The sequence below is a fragment of the Melozone crissalis genome, unplaced genomic scaffold, assembly GCF_028551555.1.
Source record: "Melozone crissalis strain CALT ecotype California unplaced genomic scaffold, PUWL_Pcris_2 ptg000016l_1, whole genome shotgun sequence".
Taxonomy (NCBI): Eukaryota; Metazoa; Chordata; class Aves; order Passeriformes; family Passerellidae; genus Melozone; species Melozone crissalis.
Genome location: NW_026535794.1, coordinates 44,667,683 through 44,695,172, shown reverse-complemented (window position 1 = coordinate 44,695,172; position 27,490 = coordinate 44,667,683). Strand labels below are relative to the sequence as shown.

The following is a 27,490-nucleotide window of genomic DNA, read 5'->3' as shown; positions in this document are numbered from 1 at the left end:
TGTTGTGCTTTTTTTTTTTTTTTTTTTAATAATGTGATCTCATTTTGTTGCCTTGGACTGAGGATGTATTTTATTATGTTACAGAGAAGAACTTCTGTTTTAAATTTGCTTTAAATTTTCCAAGCTGAAATGAGCCACAGCGGGAACAAACAAGAGTTGGTTTGCTACATCTTCAGACCCATTTTGCTGATAAAAGTCCTGAATAGTTAAAAAGACAAGCTTACTTTATCCAGCTTATGGCAAATCTCACTGACAAAGTGAGGTACAAAGGTTTCCCAATGCTGACTACCCCCACCTGCATGTTGGGCTTTTCTTTAAAGAAAGCTGAAGAGTTTTCTTTAAAGAGTTTTCCAAGTTTGGAATCACTCACTTTGCACATATTTGATAGAAAAAAGGTAAAGCAAGCAGACAGCATTTTGGATTAAGGAAACTTAAACATCCAAACCACTAATTTTTTGTTGTTGTTGTTTTGGCCATCATTTGAGATTAAATCAAGAGCCTTCTTTTTCTTCTAACAGTGCCCAGCACAGTTACTCAAGTCTTGACTTTGGGATTTCTCAGATGTCCTTTGCTCTGTCCAAGAAATATGGACGCATTACCATTTTTCTTGTCTATGAATTGGGACTGGTCTTGAGTTAGGTCCTGCTCAGAAAGACCCTCAAAAGGTTAATGAAACTTTTGACCTTTTACTCTCCCACCCACCAACTTACAACATAGGACATCTTGAATTATTGGTCCTTGGAATTATTTGAGCTTATCAGAAGAGTCAGCAAAAAAAAACCAAGCTGTGTTTTGTGAAAGGAAAAATGAGATTCTAACTATGCAGTGGAAAAGTTCTTCTGCTTTATCCCACTCATTTGAAACCCACACCAGAAAAAAATAAAGCTGCAGTTTGATATCAAAAAGGAAACCTTACCCACACATCTGCATACCGGAAAGTGACTCGTCCTTCTCTCGTTTAACCCAGCTTCTTGCTGGATTTGTTATTTTTTGAACATTTTTAGGCTGTATCTATTATCTTCATTGGGCTGTGCATGACCATCCCCAGCCCACAGGAGAGGAGGATGGTGTAGGTGGTGAGAATCTGTTTTACCTTGTCTTGCTTAAGGGATCTTCCTCACTGCTGTGGTGAGAAGCAGGTAAGAAGGTGACTGCAAAAAGCAAACTCCTTTCTGTCAGTGCATGGTCAGCCTAAGTCATATTTGCAGCCCCAGGCTGCGGCTGGCAAGCCTTGACATGGCTCAAGGCTTGTCAAGGACTCAATGTGGGGCTTCATTATTTGCTGGTTCTCTCGTGCAGGATCAGGAGAGAGTTTAAACATGGTGAGCACTGATCCCTACAGGTTTTGTACCTGCACTGCTGCCTTCAGCTTAAGACAAGACAGGGGTATCTGATGCACAGTAGAACAGTCTGCCCTGCTTGCTCATGGCGTGTCCGGACACTGAGAGCAAAGGCCTTCCCTCTCCCCACCAACTCTGGCTCGTGAATCCAGCACAGCAGGATTTGTGCTTGTTTTGCTTGCAATGGTGTGGATGACGGGCATGCCTGGTGTGGACAGCAGGGTGGGTCTTTGGTGTGGAAAAGGAGTTCCCAAGAGCCTGGTGCCACACCTCACTACAGACCTTTGCCCCTGGATGTCTTGGCCAGAAAGGTTTGAGATTCTCTCCCTGATTTGGTGAAAAGCCCCCACAGGTTGAACACAGCACAAAAGTGAGTAAGTGTCTGCATTCTGCATTGTCAAACTCTTTTAGCCTTATGTTTATCATTGTGAGCTGGACCCTTACACTTCCAGCTTTTGCCAAAGACATTCTGATGTTGCCAGGCCCTTTGACTCATCACCTCTTGTAGAGAGGGCTGAGCGAACCTTGAGGTTTTCAGCACTTGGTATCTTGCACATTTCCTGTGAGAGTTGGCAGAAAAAATGTGTTTCCTGAGATGAAGTAAGCGAAGAAGAATAGCTATGAAAATCAGACCAAAAGAACCTAAGAAAGTAAGAAAAATAGTAAAGCTCTTCATCAGTTTCCTGTTTACCAGCAACTCAAATAAAGATTTATCAGTGGTGTTGCCAAGCTCTCCTCACACCTCTGCTCATACAGCTGCAGCTTAGGTGTGTGCTACCCCAGAAAGCCTCTTTTTGTGCCCCTGGCCAGGGCAGAGGCCTGACAATGCCACACAGATCTGAGATTGTAGCCACCATGGTCAAGATGGGAAATGCCAGATGACCACATTTCAGTGCATGATGCTTTTGGGCTGAGAGAAGCCTGCCAGTGGCAGGGGGCAGGTTTGAATCCAGGGCTCCTGAGTTATCAACCCAGTTTTAAACTACACAGACTTCCCCATTTTAGGAGCATGATTTCATGTGTTTTACCTTTTTTCTTTAAAAATCTGATAATCATCAGGAGTTTCTCCCAGAGGGGGCTCCTGCAGCATAAATGGAGACAGACACGGGCCCTGGTACCCACATGGGGAGTTTCCCACCCTGAAGCCTCTTGGCCCCTCACAGCCACTGGGCTGGCATGGTCTGAGGCCACTTGAGAGGCAGAAGTGGCACAGCCACTTGGGCTTTTCAGTGGTCTCTGACAGGCACTGCCTGCCTCAGTGCTGGGACCAGAGCTGTGCCCTGGCTGGGCTGGGCAGGGTGGGGCAGCTGCAACTGGGTGCTGCTGCTGCAGGGCCACCCAGCTGTGGTGGTGGTGCCTGGTGGCCACCTTTTCTCCGAGCCAGTCCTGTCACCGTCATATTTTCTGAAAAATCTTCTTGCCCAGGATTTTGCTCCTGGGAAGATAAGAAGCCTTGGAGAAAAAGGAAAACAATATTATCTCATCTGCTTCTCCCATGTTTTGATGCTTCAGAATGTGGTTGGAGATTGTTTATCTAACATGTGAATTGTTTTTACTTATTGGCCAACGATGGCCAAGTTGCGTCAGACTGGAGGAGAGAGTCACAAGTTTTTCAGTTTTATCTTCTAGCCTTCTGTAATTATCCTTTCTGTATCCTTTAGTATAGTTTAGTATTCTTTTATATAACATAGTATCATAAAATAATACATTCGCCTTCTAAGAACATGAAATCAGATTCATTCCTTCCTTCCAACAACGGGGGTCTTGGAAAATACGAGACAGTGCTGCCAGTAGCAAGGTGTGGTGGTGAGCTCTGGGCAGCCAGTCAGCACAGGGACCCTTGAGAATCCATCAGTTTATGCCAGAGAAGGAATTATGTGCCAGTCAGTGCAATTACACTTGCTGGGAAGCACTAGAAGGAATAAGCAGGCTGCAGGAAAATAAAAAGAGTAGGGGCTGATACAGATTTGCCAAGAGGCAGCTATGTCAAATCAGCCTCAGTTACAGGCTCATGCCACCTGGCAAAGCAGTGATATCCCATGTCTCAGAGCTAGCAAGCTTTCTGGGCACCTCAAACAGCCTTTGTGTGGGTGCACAAGTGCTCAGACAAACTCCTGAGTGCTTGCCACTGGATGGGAGAGCTGCCCAGAAGGATCCTGCGTCCAGGACTGCACCCTGCCCTTGCACAAACCAGCATTTCCTGCACTTTGCTGCTCTGGATGAAGCTCTGGTGCATGATTTTGCTACTTTTACACATGCCATCATATTGAGAAGAGGTACAAATGCACTGGGGGACAGGATGACTGCTTAAATTGCCCTTGATAGATGGAAAGCCTGGCAGCAATGGGCTGCAGTGCATTAAAGACAAGGGACCACTTCTCCCCATGGGAGCGTCAGCTGAGGCCACAGACACAGCATAGGGAAGGCAGCACTTCTGGGGAAGGCAGCAATTCTGGGGAAGGCAGCACTTCTGGGGAAGGCAGCACTTCTGAGGAGAGCAGCACTTCTGGGGAAAGCATCTGGGTGCTGAAATCCAGCATGAAAGAACTGTGAATCATCAGTGCTACCTGACTGCAGAAGAAAACAGCTACCCCAGATAGACAACTCCTCCAGTCTGTTTTGGCAGTTTGGGGCACTGCAATGCAAAAAAAGACTAAGGAAAATTGGACAGTCACCAAAGAAGAACAGAAACTACAATTAGCAGTTCAGAAAGCATGATTTCAGAGGGAAAAACCTTTAATTGTGAGCTGTTAAGACTGAAGGAAAATGTTGTCTTGTAATATTTTAAAATAGCTAGAAATAATTGCTCCTCCATGGCTAAGGTAAATAACTGGCTCAAATTATACCAGGACAGTTCTGGATGAAGACAGCTCTGGATGAAGACAAATTTACCAGAGTGAATCTGGAGAAGCACTAGGATGGTTCATCAGGAGAAGCTGGGGGAAAGCAGGAGCTCTAGGAACAGGTGGAACAAGAGCATAGCAAGAGTAACAGTGGGACAGTGGGACACTGCCCCTGCCTTCAAGACAGGGGACAGACTCCATGATAACCCAGTGTCCCGTGCAGTCCTGTCTTCTGTGCTTTCTCTGTTCTAATTGATTCTTGCCTGCAGCCTTCTCTGCTCTCCACCCTCAGCCAAAGCCCTGTCAGATGCAAATCCTGGAAGTGCCTGTGCACTGGTGAACCAAAGATTTGGGACAGCAAAGGTTTAAAAACCTAAGTGCTCCATGGTAAGAAAAAAACTATCAAGTAAAGGACAGATGGAGAAGATTGTTGTTCTCAAAGACTCCATATGCAAGAGATGTATATGTTTACTCCTTTGTGTCCCACAATTAGCCTGTCGTAATGCTTGGGTGAGAAAATTCCCCTCACTGCTGACACTGCTGTGAATGAGTTACTGTGCTGGGAGTTTTGCAATGCACTGATTTCTGTGAGGGTGAAACCAAACGATTGTGCAAGGCTGCAGCTGTCACAGCCATAATCCTTGTGGCTGTGGTGCTGGCAGCCAAAAGCAGAGTGTGGAGCAGAGTGGGCTGGTCCAGACCTCACCAAGCACCTCCAGCTGCTTCTCTTACACAAACTCAGCCACAGTTTTTGGAGGATTCTCTGGCTCACAGCCTTTTTTATTGCACTGAGCATCTGCTGCAGGGGGGAGAGCCAGAACAATGCCCAGTAGGTTCTTCTGGTGCACATTTATACAAGTCTGCATACACAAGCACTTTGTTACGGTAATACAAATCCACATTTTAGTGGAGGGTGTCAATTTTTTTTGCTGATCAAGCTGAGAAGAAAAATAAAAATTTCTGCCTGCTCTCAGCAGAACAGAATCATCCTAGTTCAACTGGAAAGTTTTTGAAGCTTTGAAGTTTTTGAGAAAAATGTGTTAGAAGAAGAGGTTATTTATAAAACAAAATGCTGTATTTGAAAATGACACTTTTGAAAATGAAAAATGGTAATGTTCTGTCTGGGTCTTCTCAGAATAAAGTATTGCAATTGTTCTTCCTTTTTCTTTTGATTTGGAGGGGGAAAATCGTTCCCCCAAAGTTGGCACTTTCAGAGATATTTTAGTCAACAAAAATATACTTTTTTATGTCAAAAAGAACATCACTCAGAATCTTACCTGGTCACAAAGTCTCACCCCCCACACCCCCCTCTTTGTGCATGGGCATACAAATATGTTATTCTCCTCAAGAAAAGGAAGTGAACCATTCTGCCATATGACAGATTTTTACCTCTACACTAGCAATGGTCTGATGAAATGAATTTTCATTAAGATAATGCGGTCGTGCTAAGATGGTGTGTTGATAGCTGATGCTGATAGACCCAAACATTGTGAAAATAACTAAAGCAGGCAAGGATTCCTCAAAACATAACTCCTGTGTGGCATTTCTTCTTCTACCTCACAGGTGAGTGCCAGCCCTGGACACCCAGAGCTCAGTGTGCCCCTTGCCCACCCCTGCTGCCCTATGGAAGAGGTGTGAAAGGGATTCTCTGAGGGTGCTGCAATTGGGGAAGGGCAGTTCCTGGTCCATACAGGCAGTAGAGACACTTAGGAGAGGTTTATTGGGACAGAAAGATGGCCAGGAAGAGGAACCTGGGGTGGGACAGTCATCAAAACGCTACTTGCCAAGCTGCTCCCATGCTGCAGAGAGCACGCTCACCCTGACTCCCCACTGCTACCTTCTCCTGCAAAACGGAGCTGTCCTCTTCGTTTTTCTCACTAACAGTGATGACTGCTGGTATTTTGCAAGGCATTTCAGCTGAACAACCCAGCATCTCTGAACATCCCATAAGCCCCTGTTGCAGTTAATCCTGCTTGTTTTCCTCCACTGAACTAAGTAATCTCTTCCCTCTTTCAGTATGAGACAGCAAGACTTCTGATAAGTAAGATGAGAGTGGATATGAAAGGGATAAAATAAAATAAGTTTCTTAGTCAAAAGGATATGAAAAGTTCCTTTTGACTAAGAAACTTATTTTATTTTGCTGTTTAGCAAAGGCAGAGGAAAGTGATCTTCTTGGATAACAGCACCTGACTTGGCTGCTTGCCACAGCTCTGAGACAGGTGGAAGCTGAGCATCACATTGAGGTGAACATGTCCTTCACTTTCTACATGGGTGCTGTGACAGCAAGCAGATCCAGGAAATACTTAGCCTTTTCTTGGGAAATACCCTACCAGGCAGGCTCTCCCACTCTGCTTTCTTTGCCATATTTTCCCTAATGGCTGCTACCAGAAAGGTGTCTCCTATCCACCTTGGCGAACAACAAGAGTGATACCAGGGCTTGCAGCCCGCACTCTTGAGGCCAAAGCAAGCTCTTGCTGGTGGTGTCTCCTGTGGCAACTACAGTTTCTTCTCTGTGTTCAAACTCCATTCATCTAGCCCATCTGCAGGAAGAAGGAGAAGTTCCTACAAGAACAGCATAGGGGTTTTGCAGCAGCTCAGCTGACCATCACCCCCAGGCTGAGGATCTGCAGGGATGGCAGGATGAGGAAACCCTCTGGGACTGATGCCAGAGGCTGAGCTGGTGTGCATGGGATGTCTCCACTGCAGTGAACATTTCTGGCTGTAGGAGCTGGAGATGTGGCCATGCTGTTTGTCTCACAGCAAGATTCCTTTTGGTTGCAGCATTTGCCACAGTCTTTCCATGTAACACAGGGCTGCAGTGAAGTGTCGCTTCCCTGACCTTGGGGCTCCGAGAAGTTTGGAGGAGTGGAAGTCTGCATTACTCCAATGTGCTGATCACTTTTGGGCTGACAGTGCCTTCAGCTATATGAAGGATTGCATGGGAGTTTTTCCCACACGGAAGCAGCTCTTCTGACAGAAGATAAGCCAGCAGAAACTGCATCTTCCAGTGCAAATAAAGGACTGGCTGTGGTGGCAGCTGGAAGGGAAGTGTGGGCAGTGTGGTGCACAGACTCTGGAGACTCCCCAGCCCTGCCATCTGTCTGGGGCTGTGGTGGCTGCTGCAGGCTGACCCTGTCAGCCACTGCCAAAACACGAGCAGACAAAACAGAAAGCTCCTCACACTGCAATATTGTTGCGATGTTTTCAAATTTAAATGGGGACTGCCTGCACTTTCACAAAGTGGTGATGCCATTTAGCTCCTCCTTCTGGTACCCTCAGTACTGAGGGGTGCATGGACCCAAAATGGCTCTAGGCTGGAGAATCAGAGATACCCACAGCCAGTTGTCTCTGTTTTGCTGTGAGGTATTTCTTTCCCACAGGAAATCCCACAGGATTATAGAGAGTATCACAAGCTCTGGTATTAGGGACCAGCTAAAGTTGAGCTGGAGGGACACCTCAGGGCTGCGGTCAGGGCTCCTGGAGAGGGAAGCTCTGGGGTGGATTTTGGCTAGGTTCTTAAACAGATTTGAGAACTTGCTCCTAAGCTCCCATCCAGCACCTTGGGAACATCCTGAGGCCCTGGGGAGGATTGCCTGGTGCCTGCTGTCCTATCCCCGGCTATGAGACCCCTGGGTCATGCATCCCCTTCAGACATTTAACCAAGGACCATTTTACACCAGCTGACTGTTTCTCCTCCCACAGCAAGCCTGGTCCACAGCCCCAGTGCCCCAGCAGCAAACTCACTTGAGCTCAAGGGGGTAAATATTGCTGTCATATGGCTGTGCTCTTTTATGGTGAGAAAATCCTCTTTTTCCCTGGCCATGTCTTCACTGGCTTGTCTGTATGAAACAAACATATGCCTTCCATGATCTTGCTTTACCACACTGAGTCCTGCTACCTTGCAGCCTCTCTGCACCTCTTTCCACCAGGGTTTAGCACTTTCAAGTGCAGATGACCTTTATCTTCTCTGTTCCTAGCTTAGCACTCTTGCTGGTTTACCACATTTTCTTTGTTATCCTCCTCACGTGAACTACAAGGGGCTGTGTGTTGGCTTGGCAGAAAATTCAAGTATGACTGTGTAGCCGCTGTGTAACTCAGGGCTTGGTGTTTGCTGCTCACAGACTGAAAAAGTGTTGGGAAGGATACAAGTCACTGCAGCCTGGCTCACAGCTGATGTGAAGGAAATTGGAAATGTGTACCTCTCCTCCTCCCTCCACCAGCTATCTCCCTCTGAGCTGTCAAGGGAAGTTCAGCACACCTGCATCTTGCAGCACCCCATGTCTGTGAACACACTGGTAGTTGTTTATCTCTACTGCCCTTCAGCCCAGCAGGGCTCTGTCTGCCCATGTCCCTCTTGGATTGCCTGTAGGAGAGCCAGTAGGACTCAGCGTGGAAAGAAGAATAAAATCTGTTTGTGGGTTTTTCCTGTCCCTCAACATAGGCATCTCCATCTCCTATTAGTTTTCATCATTGTAATTATCTCCATTTCAGCCAACATCATAATTATATTCTCTTCAGTTCTCAAGCCCACCCTTCTGGGTTTTACCTCCCATCCACCCTTGCACCTGCCAGTCAGAACCAGCACCTTTCCTAAACTCATCTCTACTCCATTCCTTTCACTGCTTTTGACTAATGACATCCTCTTCCTCCTTTCATGAATTCCCTTTCTCTGCTGAGAAAACCTCAGGTTCTGGCTGAGTGTTAGGAACACCAACCACCAACAACTGGTGGTTTTGTCAGGAACGGAAGCAGTTGCAGGAACATAAACCTTCCTGAAAGCCAGGTAGAGCCAGGGTCTCACAGTTGTATATTGTGGAGAAATGGCTACATGACAGAGGTCACGTAGACATTCGCTTGTTAGCCGACCAGGAGCTGGGAAAGTACCGAACACAGCCAGTTTGAGTCTTTGCACCTGCAAGATAGTGTGTCCTTGGGCCTAGCTGGGTATGTCCACAGATAACAAGTGGACAGAGGGACATGGGAAATAGAGAATGCAGGCCCAAAGGAATGAGGAAGAGTTGATGGTATAGTTTAACCAATAGATCGCTTGGCTTACAGAATATTCATAAGCTTATTACTTGCTGTATAAGTGCCTGATGCTCTCTTCAATAAACGGAACTTGCATATCACTCATATTGAGTGTCCGAGTCTCCCCTCACTGACAAATGGCTCATCCCCGACAAAGGCCTCATTCTGCAGCAGTATATCACTGCCCAAAACACAGCAGAGCTACTCTTGGAAATGTTGCATCAGACTCCAAAATTCTACTGTTTTCTCCAAAACACCAGCACTACCACAATTTTCCCCTCACTCTTCTTATCAATCTCCAAGTTGTTATCCATGTGCCTTGGTGTGCCCAAAGTACAGCAGCCAGCCTAGCCATCCTCCAGCCATATCAGTCACCAGGCCTGCTTTAGCTTTTGTTCTCTTGAGTTCAAGCTCTTTTCCTCACCTTTTCGGTAATCTTCATCTTCTTGCTTGCTCCAATTTTCTCCAACTTACGGAGCATTCCCCTACTGCCTCTCCCAGCTTCATGCCTCTCTTTGCTGGCTGTGCAGAATTGTAGCTGGTAAAAGTACACAGCTGGGAGATTTTCTAATTAAAAATATGCATTTTGAATGAACTGAAATATTTTTGCAAGATCATAACTTGTGCAGCAGAAAATAACTCAAGAAAAAATTCAAGATTTTTTCAATTTTAGAATATGTATTAATGTTCAAAAATGAAGAAGTGTTTTATTCCTTTATTGGTTTTATGTCAAACTATTGTTTTATTTTTTATATGTATTAATAATTTGTCAACCAAACTATTGCAAAAAAGCATATGAAGTAAGAGGAGGCATCCTTAATTTATTAATGTTTTGTTCCTAAGAAATAATGAAAGCTGACTTTATTGATTTCTAAACAAATATAAATAAACCTAAATTGAATAAAGCTACATTATGTCATACTGTGTGTCTATAGCACCAGGACATACTATTGACATATTATTAATAATATAACTAATATCTGTACAATAAAATAAAATAAATCTCGGTTGCAACAATTTTCAAAAATTAGTTCTGAAAAAAATATAAACAGAATAATTGGAGCTGGTCTCTCTTGTGTAATAAGACCAGCTGGGTACTTGGAGGCAGGATGGTGCCCTGGTCACTGTTAATATGTTGAATACTTCATGGGACAGGTGTTTTCTGACTGTGCTAGCAACTAGTTCCAGTTCCTTCATTAAGTTACTCTTTTTATCCTCCAGACTGTTTTTATTCCTTTTAATCCTCCAGCCTGTTTTCTCACTTTTCTTTTTCTTTCTGCCTGCAGTATTTACTTTTTTTTCGCTTTGAGACTCTTTCACTACTCACTTGTGCAACAACAATCAGTGACCTGTAAAGGTACTTTGGGCTGGAACTGCTACCAAAGAACATGCAAATAACTTCAGTAAAAATCGTGTTTTGGATCTGCCACATACTTTTTTGGGACCTCTTGAGTGAACCTCTGGTATTCCTTGTCCTCTTAAAAGTCAGGAAAATTGTGCCTGTTGAGATAAATGGATTAAAAGTGTATCATCTGTCTGACTTATAAAGCACCACAATGTACAATTTTAGTGTTCCACTAACCATAAGTAATTCAAAGCAATTGAATAAAATACAAAATATCAAGCCTGTCTTTGTTTCAATATTTTGTCCTTTTCCATCCTCAAGTAACTAAAATAAACTTGAAAAAAACCCAAGCAAAGAAACAGAAATACCCCCACTAAATAAGAACTGATTAGAAAACTATGGCTAAGGGGTATCAGTAGCTTTGAGTTCTTGTTTTGCTTAAAATACTGATGAGGTTTTAATGGGGAGGGATTTAAACAGACTGCAGGATACAAGTTTTTACTAGCTGAAGAAAACGAAAAACTAAAACAATGCTAATTAAAACTACTATAATTATATATCAGCTTCTCTAAAAAGCTGCAAATTTATTAGGGTGTTTCCTGTGATGGAGACATGTGAACTTTTAAATTTTTCACTTAACTGTAGGTGAGGCTGTGAAGAAGTGGGGTTTAGCAAACACGTTCAAAGGAGTGCTACCCATTATCGTGTTAAAGAAGAGAGGTATTCGATCTTTTTTTTTTGCAGAAGGTGCCTGATACCCCCCTCACTCTTTTCCTGTTTACCAAAGATACAAAATCTTCTATTTGCCCCCAAGCCTATCCTGTGTCTGGCAGCTGCCCATTCGACAGCAACATATCACAGAATCTCAGCTCTCTGCACAAGCAAAGTGAAAGCCAAGTAAACCAAGTAAACCTCCTGGAAAGCCCTGAGCCCAGGTAGCAGGGCACAAGGAGAAGGGGGCCAGGGCCATCTGAGAGAGGAGTCCTCCTGCTATCAGAGGTAAAGTCCATCCATATTCACTGTGCTGCTCCTGGGCTGTCTGTGGCAACCAGGGGACCTGCAGCAGCCGCCTCTACCTTGGTACCTTCCATGAAATTGCTTTTTCACTTGGACTGTTCTGCTGAGTGATGGGGAGAGGGGGGGAAATGGAAAATGTCATGGCCTGGTTGGGAGCTGTGGTGTAATGGTGTAAGGATGGCCTGAAGCAGAGTATCTCCAGTCTCTGTTCAGCCCAGGAAAAACACTTGAATTTTGCTGGGAGTAGATGCTTTTTAGCTACAAATCTTGATATATGTATCTCTACATATCCATCTACATGTTTACAGATCTATTATCTATAACACAGTATTCATGAATTTTTTTGACTATTTTTTAGTTTTGGTAGTTGGATCTGTGCACTGCTTTTGAGAGGTCCTTGGCAGACAATTAAGAAGCGGGAGCCAGAGCTGCATCGCTCAGTCACGGTGTATCAGTTTCACACATCAAAAACTTTAGCAGGAAACATTTTCTACCTTTATCTGTTGCAGCAAGAAGAGTCACATTACCTAGTCACTCATCAGCTAAATATTTGAAGATTTATGCTTTATGCAAAGTTAAAATTAATAATGCAGATGTCTTAACTATAGCTAAGAGTTCAATATGGTAGAGAATTACACTGTCAATGTGTAATTGCAGATGCAGCACGGCTTTTCTCTCATTATTTGTTATTTCTGAACAAGGAATTCTGTGGGGTTGAATGCTGTACTTGTAACAGTGTTCCCTTCATTGTGCTTAACAATTGAAACAGTTGCGGTGCCCCAAGGACAGCTGAGGCAGGTCAGTGAGGCATGAGCAGCATCCATACCTGGAGCAGAGGATGGACACTGGCACTCCTCTGGGCTGTACATACAGATTGCTCTGTTCCCTCCACAGGTGGCACAGCCAGGCAAGAAGGGGTGAATTGTGATTTCTTCCTGTCAGTACAAAAAGTTTTCACTGTTCTCTCTTTTTTTGTATCTCCAGGCAGCAATCTTTAATTCAGGAGAACACATAACCTACTTCTATAGAATTAGTCACCTCCATTTATGTTATTGCTTCATCTTAACAGCAATGATTATTACAAATTATTCTTCCTTCTGATAAATTCTGGGTCTTTGAAGCTCTTTCAAGATGCGGTCTGCCTGTAAGCAGGTGCAACAGAGGTGCAGCACAGCCTATGCTTTCAAATGTCTTAGCAGTGAAAAACCAAACTCTTTTGAAATAACCATCACTTCTTAAAATGTGAACACTCAAGTCTGGAAACCCAATCTGCTTTTATAGGGGTCATGAACTGACATCTGAAACAATTAAAAGGTTGGTTGAAGCACTGACTCACTCTTGGAGAGCACATCAGATTATTTTACTATTTTGAGGCTGCCTTCATTACAGTTCTTCAGAAATGAGAGAGAGGAGCCACTCCTGCTAATGTTTTGGTTTTTTCTATGCTAAAAAACTGAAGTTGGACAGAACAGGCAGGAGCACTAAGCTGCTTTGTTGTGGCAAAAGGTACAGCCAAGGTGCTCACCAGCTGCCCTGGAGGTTGGTGGCACCTCACAGCTTGGCACTGCAAGTGTTGCTGTGCAGTCTTGTCAGCTTCTTGTTGCTGCAGAGCTTTTTGCATGCAATCCTGGACCCACCCATGGAAAAGTAGCTTGTATGTCTCTGCACTCTGTGCCAGTACCTAGCCCTGATAAGCTCTGTTGAAAAAAGGGTTATGATGCTTGGTGACAGCTTCATCAGGCAAAACACTTTTATCAGGGTCTTTATGCTGCAGGCAAAAAGCTTCCCCACCCTAGGGAGCACGAGAAAATTGGGATCCTTAGGTCAGATGCAGGATTTGTATTTTTTTTATTACTAGGACTATTCAGAGACCTGAATTTTCCCCTGTCATTGTAATGGTGAGGGGCTGGTCCGCTGGCACTAAATCAGTTTCAGGAAAAACAGAGAGCATCCCAGAGCTCACACTTACACATGTGTAGGAGCAATCAGCAGGCTGCAGGGCAGCCCTCTGGGTGGCACAGCTGTTCTCATCCAGCCAGTGAGACCAAAACTGCATTTTGTAGTCTCCCTCTGCCTGGAGGCTGACCCACGGGCTCAACACAGCCCACACAGAGACAGAAGGCACTGTGGGAGTGCTGGGCCAGGACAGCCAGACATTTCTAATCCTTTCTCTTTCCTGCACAGGCATCTGAGATGAATCCCACCAGCCAATTCGCTGGCACAACAGAATATGACTACGGATACGACGAAAACACTGCTCCGTGTAATGAAGGAAACAACTTTCGCAGGTTTAATTCCCTCTTTCTACCAATTCTTTACTGCCTTGTGTTTGTCTTCTGTCTCCTGGGAAACTCCTTGGTCCTCTGGGTTCTCCTGACCAGGAAAAGGCTGACAACAATGACTGACATCTGCCTGCTGAACCTCGCAGCCTCTGATCTCCTCTTCGTTTTGCCCCTCCCTTTCCAAGCCTACTACGCTTCAGACCAGTGGGTTTTTGGCAATGCCATGTGTAAGATAATGGCTGGCATTTACTACACAGGTTTTTATAGCAGTATTTTCTTTATAACCCTCATGAGCGTAGACAGGTATATAGCAATTGTCCATGCTCTCCATGCCACGAGGATAAGGACAGCCACTTGTGGCATAGTTATCAGCTTGATCCTGTGGCTGGTGGCTGGCTTGGCTTCTGTACCCAACATCGTGTTCAGCCAGGAGCTGGAGGTCGAGCAGGCGTTGCAGTGTGTCCCCACGTACCCTCCAGGTGACAATACCTGGAAGGTTGCTTCTCAGTTTGCAGCCAATATCCTGGGCCTCTTGATTCCCTTCAGCATCCTTGTTTGCTGCTACACTCAGATACTAAGAGACCTGCAAAAGCGCAAAAACCGCGACAAGGTCAAGGCCATCAAGATGATCTTCATCATCGTCATCGTCTTCTTCCTTTTCTGGACTCCTTTCAACATCGCGCTGTTCCTGGACTCTCTGCAGAGCCTGCACGTCATCAATGACTGCAAGGCGAGCTCCCAGATAGCGCTGGCCCTGCAGCTGACAGAAACCATCTCCTTCATCCACTGCTGCCTGAACCCCATCATCTACGCCTTTGCTGGCGTCACCCTCAAGGGCCATCTCAAAGCATTCCTTCAGTCCTGTGGCCGCGTCCTCTCCAGCCCTGCCGGAGGTGCCGGGGCTGCACACTCGTTCTCGGCACCCACCCAGCTCTCTGGCTGGTCTGACAGTGCAGGGGTCCTGTGATGGCACCTGAGCCACCTTCTGCTGGGGCGAGGGGCTGGCCAAAGGTCTGCTGTGGTCCTGGGGGTTGTGCCACGTGTGCAGCATCCCCTGGGAGGTGCAGTATGCTGTGCCTCCTGTTGGGATATGCTGTGACCTGCCACACAAAAACTTGTGACATCGATTTTCCAAGAGAAGCAGTGTGTTTGTGAAATGGTGACCATACATTGCCACAGAACAAATTTTAATTAAGTTTTAGAGCTCCTTTTATATATTTCAGCAAGTAGGCTGCTTCCTCTAGTATCTACTTTCTCCTGTGACAAAAGCATCGCTTCTGCCTCACCCCCAAGTATGCTGTGCCTTGTGGACACTGAATCCCTACATTCCTGGGACAAGTGTGTGACAGCCCTCTGGAAAGTGGGAAGTGGACAGGCATAAGATTGCCTCATATGGCAAAGGGGGAATCACCTCAGACACTGTCACAGCTTCCCTTTTCCCTCAGATCCCAGAGGAAAAACCCCCTCAGCTCAGAGCCCTGCTTGTTGTGGGATGGGCCCACGGGACAGCCCTGGAATCCTCGGAACTGCTGTCACCCAGAGCAGCCTCTGGTAGTGATGTCTCCAAACTAACAAAGCAGTGGCTCCAGGTGTCCTCTATACTGGTCATTCATGGAGGCTCCTACACTTGAAAACACTGTCCTCAGAGCAGGTGGGGGCTCTGCATCACCTCTGGAGCTGTGGGAGCTCCAACTCTGTGCCTTCCATGCTCGCTGCTAAATGTAACCATCATAAAATGACGTGTAGCAAAGCAGGCTCCTTCTCTTTTCCCAAATATCTTAATTTTCTGCCATTTGAAAAATGCTTTCTTCAAATAAACATTAGCTACACCTTTTTTGTCTTGGTTCTTGATAGTCTGCCTGACTCACAAGCCTTGATTAGAACAAGGAAACTAAGTTTGTGAATTTTTGAGTGTGTATACATAAATGTATCTGATGGAATTGAGAGGCATCCTGAAGCTCTTCAGTAAAACAAGTCTTATCTCCACTTTTCTGCTAAGGAAGTTTTGTTCTTCAAATCCCAGTAAAAATTCACAGGGAAAAAATACAATTTATATTGAGGTAGTATTGCTGCAAACACATTTTTAAAAGTTAACCAAGAGAACACCTGAAATCAGGGAAAACCCAGCCTGGATATTGTAAAAGATTTTCTTTTTTAAGGTAATAAAAATTTTAAATATTTTCCTAATTTTACCTTTCCTTCTGAAAATACAATTTCATATTTTTATCCTTCCTAAAAATTAAAAAAGGAAAAAAATTAACCTTGGTGCCAAAATATTCTTGCTATTAACTATATAGTATAGAAAATACTTCTTTATTTTATTATAGATAACATGAGTAACGTTTCTAGGCTTTATTCTCCAATGAACAAGAAATGCCCTGCAACTCAATTATTATAATCTTTTACTTCTCAGAAAACTGCTGTTTAGAAATAAAGCTCTCTGTGCATTTCTGTGGGGTTTTTTGGACTGCATAGGGACTTTAATGATTGAAAAGAAATATGAGTCAGCATCTCAGGTCAGGTTATCTTCTCTCTGTGGCCAGATTTTTGAGTTTGGATGAAAGTATTTCTGTATAAAATATTCAGCGACACTCACCATCATTTTTCCTGTAGGAAGGGACAGGCAACAGAGCTTATATTGCTTTAACTGATATTTTGAGAGGAAGGGGTAATGGAAATGTTGTCTGACCAGCCCTCATCCACTGGCACTTTCCCAATGAGCAGTGAGAGTCTCTCTGGGTTACTAGACAAGGGTCAAACTCTGGTTTCTTTCTTTTTGTTGTTTTTTTTTTTTTTTTTTTTTTTTTGGTGCAGCTTCTACTAAAATAATGCTCTGTGTGTGTAAGTGCAGTAGCAGAATTTAGCCCAAATTATATGTGAAGCCTTAACCAAAGGGTAAAACATGTGCTTTGCTGGGCTCACTGAAGAGTTCTCCCCCCACTGCTCCCCATCTTCCACTGCTGTTTTTAAAATACTGGTGTTTAAGAATTCAGGAGTGTGGATCCAAGCCCCAAATCCTCTGCCCAAGCACAGCCAATCTCTCACAGAGCCAGACTGCAGATTCTGAGGACACTTTTCTCTTCAGCAGGCTCCTCTTCTGTATAATGTGTCTGTGAAAAGGAATAATACATGTAGGTATTTTGCCCCTTTCGTTGTTAAAACTATCAGAACACAAACATACCCAGCATCACCTCAAAGCACCTGTACACAGGAGAGCACCCAGAAGCATTGTGCTTCTTCTGTAAACACGAAATTTTATTTACAATGGTTTGGACCACAAGACTTTATGCTACTCTTCTTATATGTGAAGGAAAGAATCTATGGAGACACTAAACAATGTTCAAAAATTTTTGCACTTGTAAGCACTAAAAGAGTTCTGGAAAAGAGCACTACATTCTCAGGATAACAAAAATAATGAGCTGGTAGTGCTATTTCTTCAATTATACATTTTTTTAAGGCAGAAACTTGTCAACAACAATCGACTATTTTCCGCAGGTGCAATAATCTTGAAATAAAGCAGGTAGCAGTTTCACTGTTTCCTCAGTTTCAAGGTTCTGACACACAGCAAAATTGGTAAAAGAAATTTTGCAATCAACTCATAACCAGATCAGTTAGTTTTCATGTGCTCAGATGTCGTCAGCTGCAAATAGCACTGCAAAAGCACCAAGTAACACTCGGGTTTATTGTCACCTGGATTTCCTGGGGCTTGGTGTGATACTGTGAATATATCTGCCATAATATATAGCTCAGTCTTGTTCCACTAAATTAGTGGAAATGTGATCACTGTTCAGAAGAGGATGGAAAAAGGAAATTATTGCCGTTTGTGGAACAGATCTTCTCATGAGATGTTGCATATCCAAAGCAATTATTGTTCCTCCAGAGACCAAGCTCTATTGAAACTGTTGATACCAGCTTGCCAGTTAAACTACTGAATATCACTTTTCACATTTAGTAACACTTCCCCACCTGGTTCTGAACTGTGTTCTGTGTGTGTTCTGAAGGGCTTGAACTTTCATCTATTGATTTTCAGCTATTGATTTTCACCTAACATGTTTCACTGACTTTTCTGTCTCATGTTTCTCTCTGTCCTTTTGTAGCCTGATGCCTGTGGCACTGTAACCTTACCCAAGTCTGACCTTACTCTACTCTTGTCCAAATGTGCACATCCTCAAAAACACCTCCCGGACCATTACAGTAAGGGAAGCATACTAATACTGTGCAAAGCACTGCAAAGGAGCATTGACAGTTAGAAAAGCAAAATAATAATGTGTATTGTGGTGCTATTTGTGACTCCTTCTGGCTTTCCTCCAGCCTATGATTGCCAAGTTCAGAGCTTTCACAGTGTCCCTCAGCTCTCTTCACTTACCATGGGATAGCCCAAACTTCAGAAGGTGTGAGACTGAATTTCAGATGTCCTCCATTTTGCCCACCCCCCACATTAGGGTTATGAGAAATCTGCCACATGTTTGAGAACCACCACTGAATTCAGTGTGGCAGGATACAGCACTCACTGGGAAATTCCATAATAGTTCTGGGGCTTGACATCAGAGTTAAAAAGATCCAGGTAAGAAGTATGTATTACCTCCTTCTCTTATTTAGTTTCCAGTTATAAAGGATAATTGGAATAGCTAAAATCAATAACATTGCTCATTCGTGGCCACACACTGTAACTATTTGTAGTCCTTACAGTAGAACCTTGGCTACAGAAACACACCTCACACCGCCTTATGCCTCATACCTTGTGTGGGTTTTGCTCTTCTTAATTAGAAATATGTTATAACCAAAATACATGATCCAGTGCAAACTCCAAATGCATTATTAAATTAACCCAGAAGTGAGATACAAAACTTTCTGTGGTTTGCAATTTCTGCTGAAATGACCTCATAATGCCACTGAATCTGAAGCGTGCCTAACTATAACTTTCTTTAAGAACCCCAAAATCTCAGAGGTCTGCTCACCACTCCGGTTGCCCTTAGATGACTGCTGTGCCCAGATGCTTGCTCTCTCTCTTTCCTTTCTCTGTCAGCAGTTCCTTTCCTTCTCTTGGCCTGAAGAAGAGAATCAGGTGTCCTCCCTCATCCATCCCAGTGCACTGCAGTGTCAGCTGGCCAGTCCAGTCTCTCCCCCTAGTGACTCAACCCGTTCTCTTCCCTCACACTGATTCTCAAGCTAGCTGACAAACTGTTTTCACTTGTCACAGTGTTCTGACACAGATTCTCCAGGCTGTGGTTCATGTCCAGAACGTTTGGCACTGATTTTTTTAAGCTTCTATCTCAGGCAGAGAAAATGTTAGGTTATACCTCAGGAGAGACTCCCTGATTTCAGATTAAAACCACAAAGGCTGCGGTGGCTTAGACTTCTCTGAAAGTCTTTTCAGTGAAATGTGTGGAGGGAGGGAAGTTGGAAGTGCCAGTGGTGAGAACTTGTAAGCATTTAATGTTTAATGCATTTTATCATATGAACAACTAGGAGATAAGAAATGGTCCCTGGACAGTGTGAAAAACAGTAATAGACAGTGAACTTCTCCAGTATCCAAAAGTATTGAAAATAGCTTCACTTGATGAAGTCTTGTAAAATAGAGCACCAGTGTACAAGGTTAACTCCCCAAACAAACAAGCCAGTGATAGGTTTTGAGATTTCAGGTGAAACCAAGTAAACTTTAGGCAATGAAAATACTTTTTTTCCCCCTAGGATTCATGTAGGTGTTTATGTAGGTGTTTATCTCAGCATACTTCAGTACAACTGAAGGCAGAAGTATCAGTTTTCCTTTAAATTATCTTACATAGATTTTCGTTGAAGTTATTTTCGTCACTTACTTGTGGTTTGCCTTCATCTTAAAGCTTACACAATCTTTCCAAGAAGAATGACAAAATAGTTTGCACATGCTAAATGTAAAGCAACTCCTGCAATGTGATCTGAGAGCTTTACAAATACAGATGGACTTGGCTTCCTATCACTATTGCTGGGACTGTTTTGCACAGCAAACACAAACAGCCTATCTAGAACCATTCAACTGGCTGCAGGTGTGAAATATCTCCCTTGTGTCAAAGCTGTAAGCTAGCTCTTCCATTCCCATTATGAGACAGCAATTAGTACTGCCTTGACATTAAAAAAATATATAAAGAGGATGCAATCTACCACAGAAAATATCACAGTCATCCTCTTTTGGATGGAGGATGGAGAAGAATTTGAAGTCTGTAGTACCACAGACTCTGTGTATGGTTAGTTTGCTGTGGACTGTGAAAAAAGGTTTGATGGCTTATCTGAAGCCCTGTGTATTCTTCTGTTTTCTCTATAGAAGTTACAAAGGAAGTGATGTCTCCACTCATAAATAAAATATGCCAGAAGATGACTGACACCAGACTCTTTAGGTGTGTAAGTTGGTGTAGTGTGGCTACCAAGCTGGCTTCAAGCTGCTGGACTGTCCATGGGGAGTTTTCCCAGGAACACAGCAGGGTCTCCCAGGTAGGTGCACAGGAGTGTGAGGCCAGTCTCTGAGAAGACTGCAGACTATTTGGAGCCATTTGTGTCTTTCAGGTTCCATTTCACTGATCAGTCCTGCAGACACCTGAAAAGCAAAATCAGGGAAGGCTTGCATTTCAGAGATGCCAGGTCCTGTGCCACAAATAATACTGTAATCTGCAGGCTTATCACAGGACAGGCACAAGTTTCATCAAGGGAGTGAGAGACTCAGAGCTGATTTTATCCTACTCACCCCAGAGTGACTAATTCTAGCACACAAATTAAGCACCTTCCCTTTCCACTCACACCAAGATCTTCATAGATAGCCTCTGCTGTTGTGATCCTCATGTTCCAAGAATCAATGTGAACATCAAGAACCAGCAGCTACAACAGATGAGAACCCTGCTCCAGCACAGTACTTCACTTTGGAGAAAAGCAGTTTACAAACCAGGTTCCACAAATTAGTGGGTGCTGGCAAAATGGACATAATTGTATTGCTTTACCTCATAAATGTGTTAAGAAGGCAAATACAGTAATACCTGTGAAGGACTCAGAGGTTAGCCTGATAGAACCAGAGACATGATCATGAGAGAAAAGCAAAATTCTGCAGTTCAAGAAAGGCCTGGATGACGTGCATTAAATAGGGCCTGCTCCTGCACTGTGGTGAAGAGCAGTAAAGATAACCCCAAATAACCAGTCCCTCAGCTGGGAGGCTGCATTCTGCAAACGGAGCCAAGCATTGTGGCGCGGGACTGAGCGCCTCAGTGTTTGTGAGGAGAGGTTCACGTGAAGGGCAGATTGCATTGATACGTCCTTGTGTCATTCTTCTGTGAGAATATCTTAAGAATATATAGGACTCCAAGTTTACTTACATCACTGTTGCCAGGTCTTATTTCTCCAAGGCTCCATGAAGTGCCCCAAAGCTGTAAGGAAGTATTGTGACACCTGAGCAGCTAATGGCAACTTGCAAAAGCCACCAATAGAAAGTTTTTTCCTTTTATGTTCCTACCCTCCCTCCCTCCCCCACCAAAACACAGTTTTAGAACACCTGCATGGGTGTGAAGATGTAGGGAAAGAGGGAGACAGGCTTTGTCACAGACATATTTTATGAAAAATCCTTCTGCTAGGATCTTTTCTCCTGAGAAGCCGAGAGGCCTCAGAAATGAAATGTAAACAATAATTATCTGCTGTGGCGGAATGCAACAGGTGCATCTTTGATTGTTTTTAATTAATGGCTAATCACGTGGCTAATCATGTGGTTGTTTTTAATTAATGACTAATCACAGTCCAGCTGTCTCGGACTCTCTGGTCAGTCACAAAATTTTATTATCATTCCATTCCCTTCTATTCTTTTCAAGCCTTCTGATGAAATCCTTTCTTCTATTCTTTTAGTATAGTTTTAATGTATAATTTTCTTTTAATATAATATATATAATAAAATAAGAAATCAGCCTTCTGAAACATGGAGTCAAGATTCTTGTCTCTTCCCTTGTCTTGGGACCCCTGTGAACACCACCACAAGGCTTTGCAGCCTTACTTCTGTGCCATGATAGGCAGCACATGCAGTTTTCATGGGCACAAGCAGAGTACAGTCTTCATAGTGCCATAACAAATGTGTTCCAGCCTCTGGGGGCATCACCACCTGGGCTGGTCTTTAGATCTACCTTTGATCTATTCTTCTTCAGCAATGGGAGTAGACAGCATTATCAGGCTTACCTGCTAAAACATCACCTTGGCCCCAAGGAACAGCAAAACGAAAATGTTTGACTCGATGGTTTCTCATCGCCAAAAGCCCTGAAGTATTCATTCAAGTTACCTGAAAGTTTTGCCAGTGCACAGGCTGGCTGTCTGCCCTGAACTTGCTGCCTAAGGCTGTTTATATCATTAAAGAGAGCTCCCCACATTAGGTGATTCATTCCAGCCTAAGGTGGAGTAGCTTAAAACAGTTTGCCACCCTCTGCAAATACCCACCTCTGTCCCTTGACTAGAGAAGAAGCCCTTGGATTAGCTAGCCAACTATCAACTAAGGGTGGGAGAGAGATGATTCCTGCAGCTTACGCCTTCCAGTTTGGAGGAATTGGGAAAGAATTCCCTACTAACAGACCTTGCAAAGGCCTGCTCTGTGCTCCTCCTTGTGCTCAACCAAAGTTGCCACATGCCCATCCCTGTAAACATGAAGACAGTCAGCAAAATGTCTGATGCGAGCTGCTGTGGGTGAGGGTGCTCGAGGGGAATCTGCAGCACAGGTCTCATCAAGATATTTATTGGATTCCTCTTTTAGCACAAAAGATCTGCTTCATTCATTTAATCATAAAAAATGGCTGAAGCACTTTGGAAAATAACCCCCTCAGAATGCACCTTCAGGCTTTGACACAAGGACTGAAGTCAGCATTTCTCCTTCCATAGAAAGCCTAGAAAATGAGATTAATTGCAAGGCCATCTCTTGTCTTTGCTACAGTCTAACTGGCATATAGCTGAAGACCGGTCATTTCTATTTAGGTAATCTGGTTGGTAAAATTACCAATATTTTTGCCATTAGTGACCTGTCTCCAGCATCCCTTTCCCTCCACAGGAAAAGATACTTGTTCAAGAAAAAAGGAAAATTATTTCAGTGCCTTTAAGTGTATCCCCACAGCCTGACTTCATTATGCACAAAACATTGTATTATTGTCACAAAAAGCTAGTCTTCTTTTACATTCAGTAACTGATGGAGTAATAGAAGTACATGTGATTCCCTTGCTTTAGTTCTCTCAGTGGTACTGTTGTGACAGCTTGTAGAAAGCTCCAGATGAAGTAAGACAGTTTTGTTGCAGATGTTCTTCATTCTTTTTTGATTCTTCCCTTTGGTCGAGCAGTACTTCCCTATTTCTAGAATTTCAATGGATTAGCATGTTGAAGTTTCTGTACTCTTTTCTTACTGTTCATTCTAATTTTTAATGAAGATGGAGAACCTAATTTTAAATGGAAATCTTCTCCTGGCAATGTCGCTGATTTTGGGAGACTTTTCTCCCACTGCTTCCTCTGCTTCTGTCTCTTAGGAAGTTATATGAATTTGTTAATGTTTATAAAACCCATTAAACTCATACAGGAAAGATACTATGAGTAAATTCATAGAAATTAGGTCTGAGAAATCCTCTAGTCCTTTTGCAATCACTTCTCACAGGCCATGCTTTCTAGACCAATAAACACAATTTCCTTCCTCTGGATTTCTTCAGAGTCTCAACATGGCTGAAAAAGACATTTTCAGGGGGGGTCTGTCTTTTGTAACAGGCTCTATCATCTACAAGATGATAGTAATTTGGCTACAGGTCAATATGTAGTCACAGATGCTTAAAATTAAGTTCCTGATATGAAATGTTGCCTTTCCTTTGAATATGTCTTCTTTTTATCTCCTCTATTTTAATCTTGCTCAAACTTTTTGAAGCTTCAGATTATTTGCATTACCATTTTGGAAAGAGACCATTCCTGATTTTCAAAGGTTGGAGCAACGGGGGCTCAGGCAGCCTGAAAACACTTGTCCGCTCGTCTTCAGTCTAAGCACCTAGATTGGGAGCACAAAGAATTAAAATTCTTTCCAAGCAATATGTGCAAAACCATGCTTTTGGCTTCAAGTCAAAATACACTGGTCAGTCAGGAGTAATTCATTCACCACCACAAGCATCCACCAAACCTATTATGTCAAACTCAAAACTGCTGTTTACCCCCCAGGTTATGAAAATAGAACAGAGATCTTCCAAGGAAGACTTCTCCTGTGATCTTTCCTAAAACTTATTGGAGTTTGGTGACTCCAGAAAGACTCTGAGCAAGGCAGAAGGAAGCCCCAGTTTCACAAGACAGGGAGAGAAGAAATCAAGGACTAGTCAAGAACCTCTGCTATTCCCAGAAGATTACACCCATGCAAAGACCCTGGACAGTGGATTCCAAAGGAGTTTCTCCCTTAAAAGCCAAGCCTCTTCTCCAGGTGACACCCTTCATTTTCACCAGGCAGTGAAAATGAAGTTCTTTAGGCAGGATTTTGTATCCTGAAAGCCAATTCATTTCTTTACCAGGCATAGCAGTTCATAAAAGATGAAACATGCAAACGAGACTTCTGAGCTAGCAGCCTGTACAGTGAGTAGGAAGACGTGTCCTGAGCTGTAAAAAAGAATTTCAAATTCAGGCAGCAACACAGAGGGAGATGGTATAGAATGGAAATATTTCTTGGGTCTCCCTGTTATCCACTGTGTCACTGTAGGGAAGGCACTTTCTGCTCAGGCTTGAAAGTTTTCAATGGTTTTCTGTCTGCACTTACAGCAAAATCTACACAGTCCCTTCCCTTATGTGATTCCAGCCATCACATCCCTCTTCCTGAGTGCTTAGGCACTCTTTCTGAAATAGCTTTATGAGTCTCTTTTATACTCCCTGTAACACATGTGATCAGGTTATATATCGCTGGGTTTATTGAAATAGATTTTTTAGGAAATGAAAAAATCCAGCTATAACTGTAGCACAAACCAGTCTTACTGATTTTCTGAAATACTTTAGGTAAGCACTCTACAGTCTTAGAGAGAATGGTCAAGAGCTGCTGCCAAAAGAGTGCAAATTTGAAATAATTAGCCTTGCTATAAAATTGAAAACGACTCCATAAGGAGCAGAGAAGTGGTCATATTATTCATAAATTCTGTTTTATAATGATCTATGGGACCCAGTGAGATGCCAGAGTCCTGAGGGAATTGGTTGACAGTAGTTGCCAAGGCCCTCTCCATGATACTTGAAAAGTCATGGCAGTCAGGTGGAGTCCCAGGTGAAAAAGGGAGTTTTCACCTTTTTTTTCCAGTCTCTTGGAAAAAGGGAGGTACATTGCACCTATCTTTAAAAACAGTAGGAAGCATGGCCCTGGGAACTACTGACCTGTCAGCCTCACCTCTGTGCCTGGGAAGAACATGGAACAGATCCTCCTGGGAGCTGTGCCAGGGCACGTGGAGGGCAGAGAGCTGATTCAGGACAGCCAGCACTGCTTCACCAGGGACAAGTCCTGCCTGACCCATGCAGGGGCCTCCTGTGATGGCGTGACTGCAAGAGTGGCCAAGGGAAGAGCTATGGATGTTGTTTATCTGGTCTTCTGAACAGCCCTCACAACATCCTTCTCTCTAAGTTGGAGAGAGGTGGATTCAATGGGTGAATTGTTAGACAGATTAGCAAGTGGTTGGACCGTCCTGTCTGGAGGGAAGCTGTCAATGGCTCAGAGTCCCAATGGACATCAGTGACTAGTGGTGTCCCCCTGAGGTCTGTACTGGGACCAAGTGCTGTTTAATATCTTTATTATCAAAGGGATTGAGTGGACCCTCAGCAAATTTGACATCAAGCTGAGTGGGGATGCTAACACACCTGATAGATGGTATCCCATCTGGGGGGGCTGGAGAAGTTTGATGTGAGGTTTAACATGTCCAAGTGCAAGGTCCTGCACCTGGGTTAAGGCAATCCCCAGTATCAGCACAGGCTTGGGGTTGAACTAATAGGGAACAGCCCTGGGGAGAAGCCCTGGGGAGCTCATGGATAAGAAGCTGGACATGACCCAGCCCAGCTGCCTAGAAAGCCAAACACATCCTGGGCTGCATCCAGAGCAGCGTGGCCAGCAGGGCAAGGGAAAGGATTTTGCCCCTCTGCTCTGCTCTGCTCTGGTGAGACCCCAGCTGGAGTGCTGTGTCCAGGTCTGGGGTCCCCAGCATGGGAAGGGTATCAAACTGTTGGAGCAAGTCCAGAGGAGACCACCAAGACAACTAGAAGGATGGAGGACTTTTCCTCTGAGGAAAATTGGTTTGTTCAGCCTGAAAAAGAGAAGACTTCAGGGTGATTTAATTGTGGACTTCCAGTGTCTGAAGGGAGCCTCCAAGAAAGGAGAGGAACCTTTTACAAGGGCAGGGGGTGACAGCATGAAGTGCAATGGATTCAAACTGGAAGAGAGTAAATTGAGATTAGAAGTTTCCAGAGCAGGTAGGAATACTTATTGACCTGGGAATGGGATTTTATTGAACCAGCCAATCTTAACCCTGTAGAGATGGAGTAGTTCCAGCCGGAGCAGAATAAGCTGGCACCCATAAAGTCTTCATCCACCAGTTTTGACCTCATCCTGGAAACCAAGCTTTTTCAGGGGAGAAGAAACTTGGCCCCCTTTTGCAATATGTCACAGGAAGTGCTGTTTCCTATTTTCAGATAAATGTTCGTTCACAAAGAAGAAGCACCCACAGTTAGACCAGCTTGATGAAACAGTGAGTAGCTGATTTTTTCCCTTATCTTTCCATCTAAATGTATGTATGTTTAAGATCAATTATCTGGGTGGGGAGTCACTGTGCCCAATGACAATGGCAGTAGAGCTGACATTGAAGCAGAGATAATATATTTAGGAAAAATTGGGTCTTGTAACTAGCTTAGAGCTTGGGATAAAGCTAAATGTAAAAGCAGAGAATTCAACTGGACAATTGGTGTAGAAAATGATAATCTGTTTTTGTACCAGAAACTAATTGGATCTTGGTTTTGAAGCAGTTCCAGGAGACTGATAGCTTGAAGTTGCATTCTGCTAAGGATAAAAATTGGTCAGAGATGAAATCCTTCATGTTTAACTTAAATGCTCCATATCTAAATCACATCTTGCTCTGTCAGATGCAATTGGCAGGTGTTCTCCATCCCTATCCTATCCTATCACATAGTTTCTCTGTATTATTCAAATATTTAGTCTGTTAAAAGTGTTATTTCATTATAATTTTTTAAAGGGATATTATGACTGGGTCCTCTTTTTAATGTGATGTCTCTGAGTCACCACAGTAGAAAGTTTTTACTCCATACCTCAGCTACATCTCAACGAGATATCAGTTTTATACCCAGATGGCAATTTTTGTTAATGAGGTTTTACATTAATAAAAATCATCAGTACTACCCTGGAATTTTTCTACTCACACACAAGAAAAGGTTAGCTCCTGTGCTTGTATATTAGCAAAAAATACTACAACAGCCTACAAATTCTTTTTAATTTTTTTTACATTCCTGGGAGAATTGCACTGTGATTTGCCTGGAACAGCTGACAGCAACAGAGCAGAGGGCTTGAATCTCTCAGTGTAGAGACCCTTGGAGCAATAACGAGACATCACATGATCCTATGGCATATGCTGGCAACCTCCACTCCAAGCTATTAGCTTT

At 43.6% G+C, this 27,490-nt stretch overlaps 2 protein-coding genes across 2 annotated transcripts in view; one reads left to right on the top strand and one right to left on the bottom strand.

Moving 5' to 3' along the window:
- Positions 1–27,490, bottom strand: part of CDV3 (CDV3 homolog) — a 185,448-nt gene that overhangs the window by 93,106 nt on the left and 64,852 nt on the right. The window lies entirely within an intron of this gene.
- LOC128935290 (C-C chemokine receptor type 8-like) lies at positions 13,767–14,822 on the top strand. Its single transcript, XM_054273494.1, has one exon. It carries the CDS (start codon positions 13,767–13,769, stop codon positions 14,820–14,822), a length of 1,056 nt encoding a protein of 351 aa, XP_054129469.1.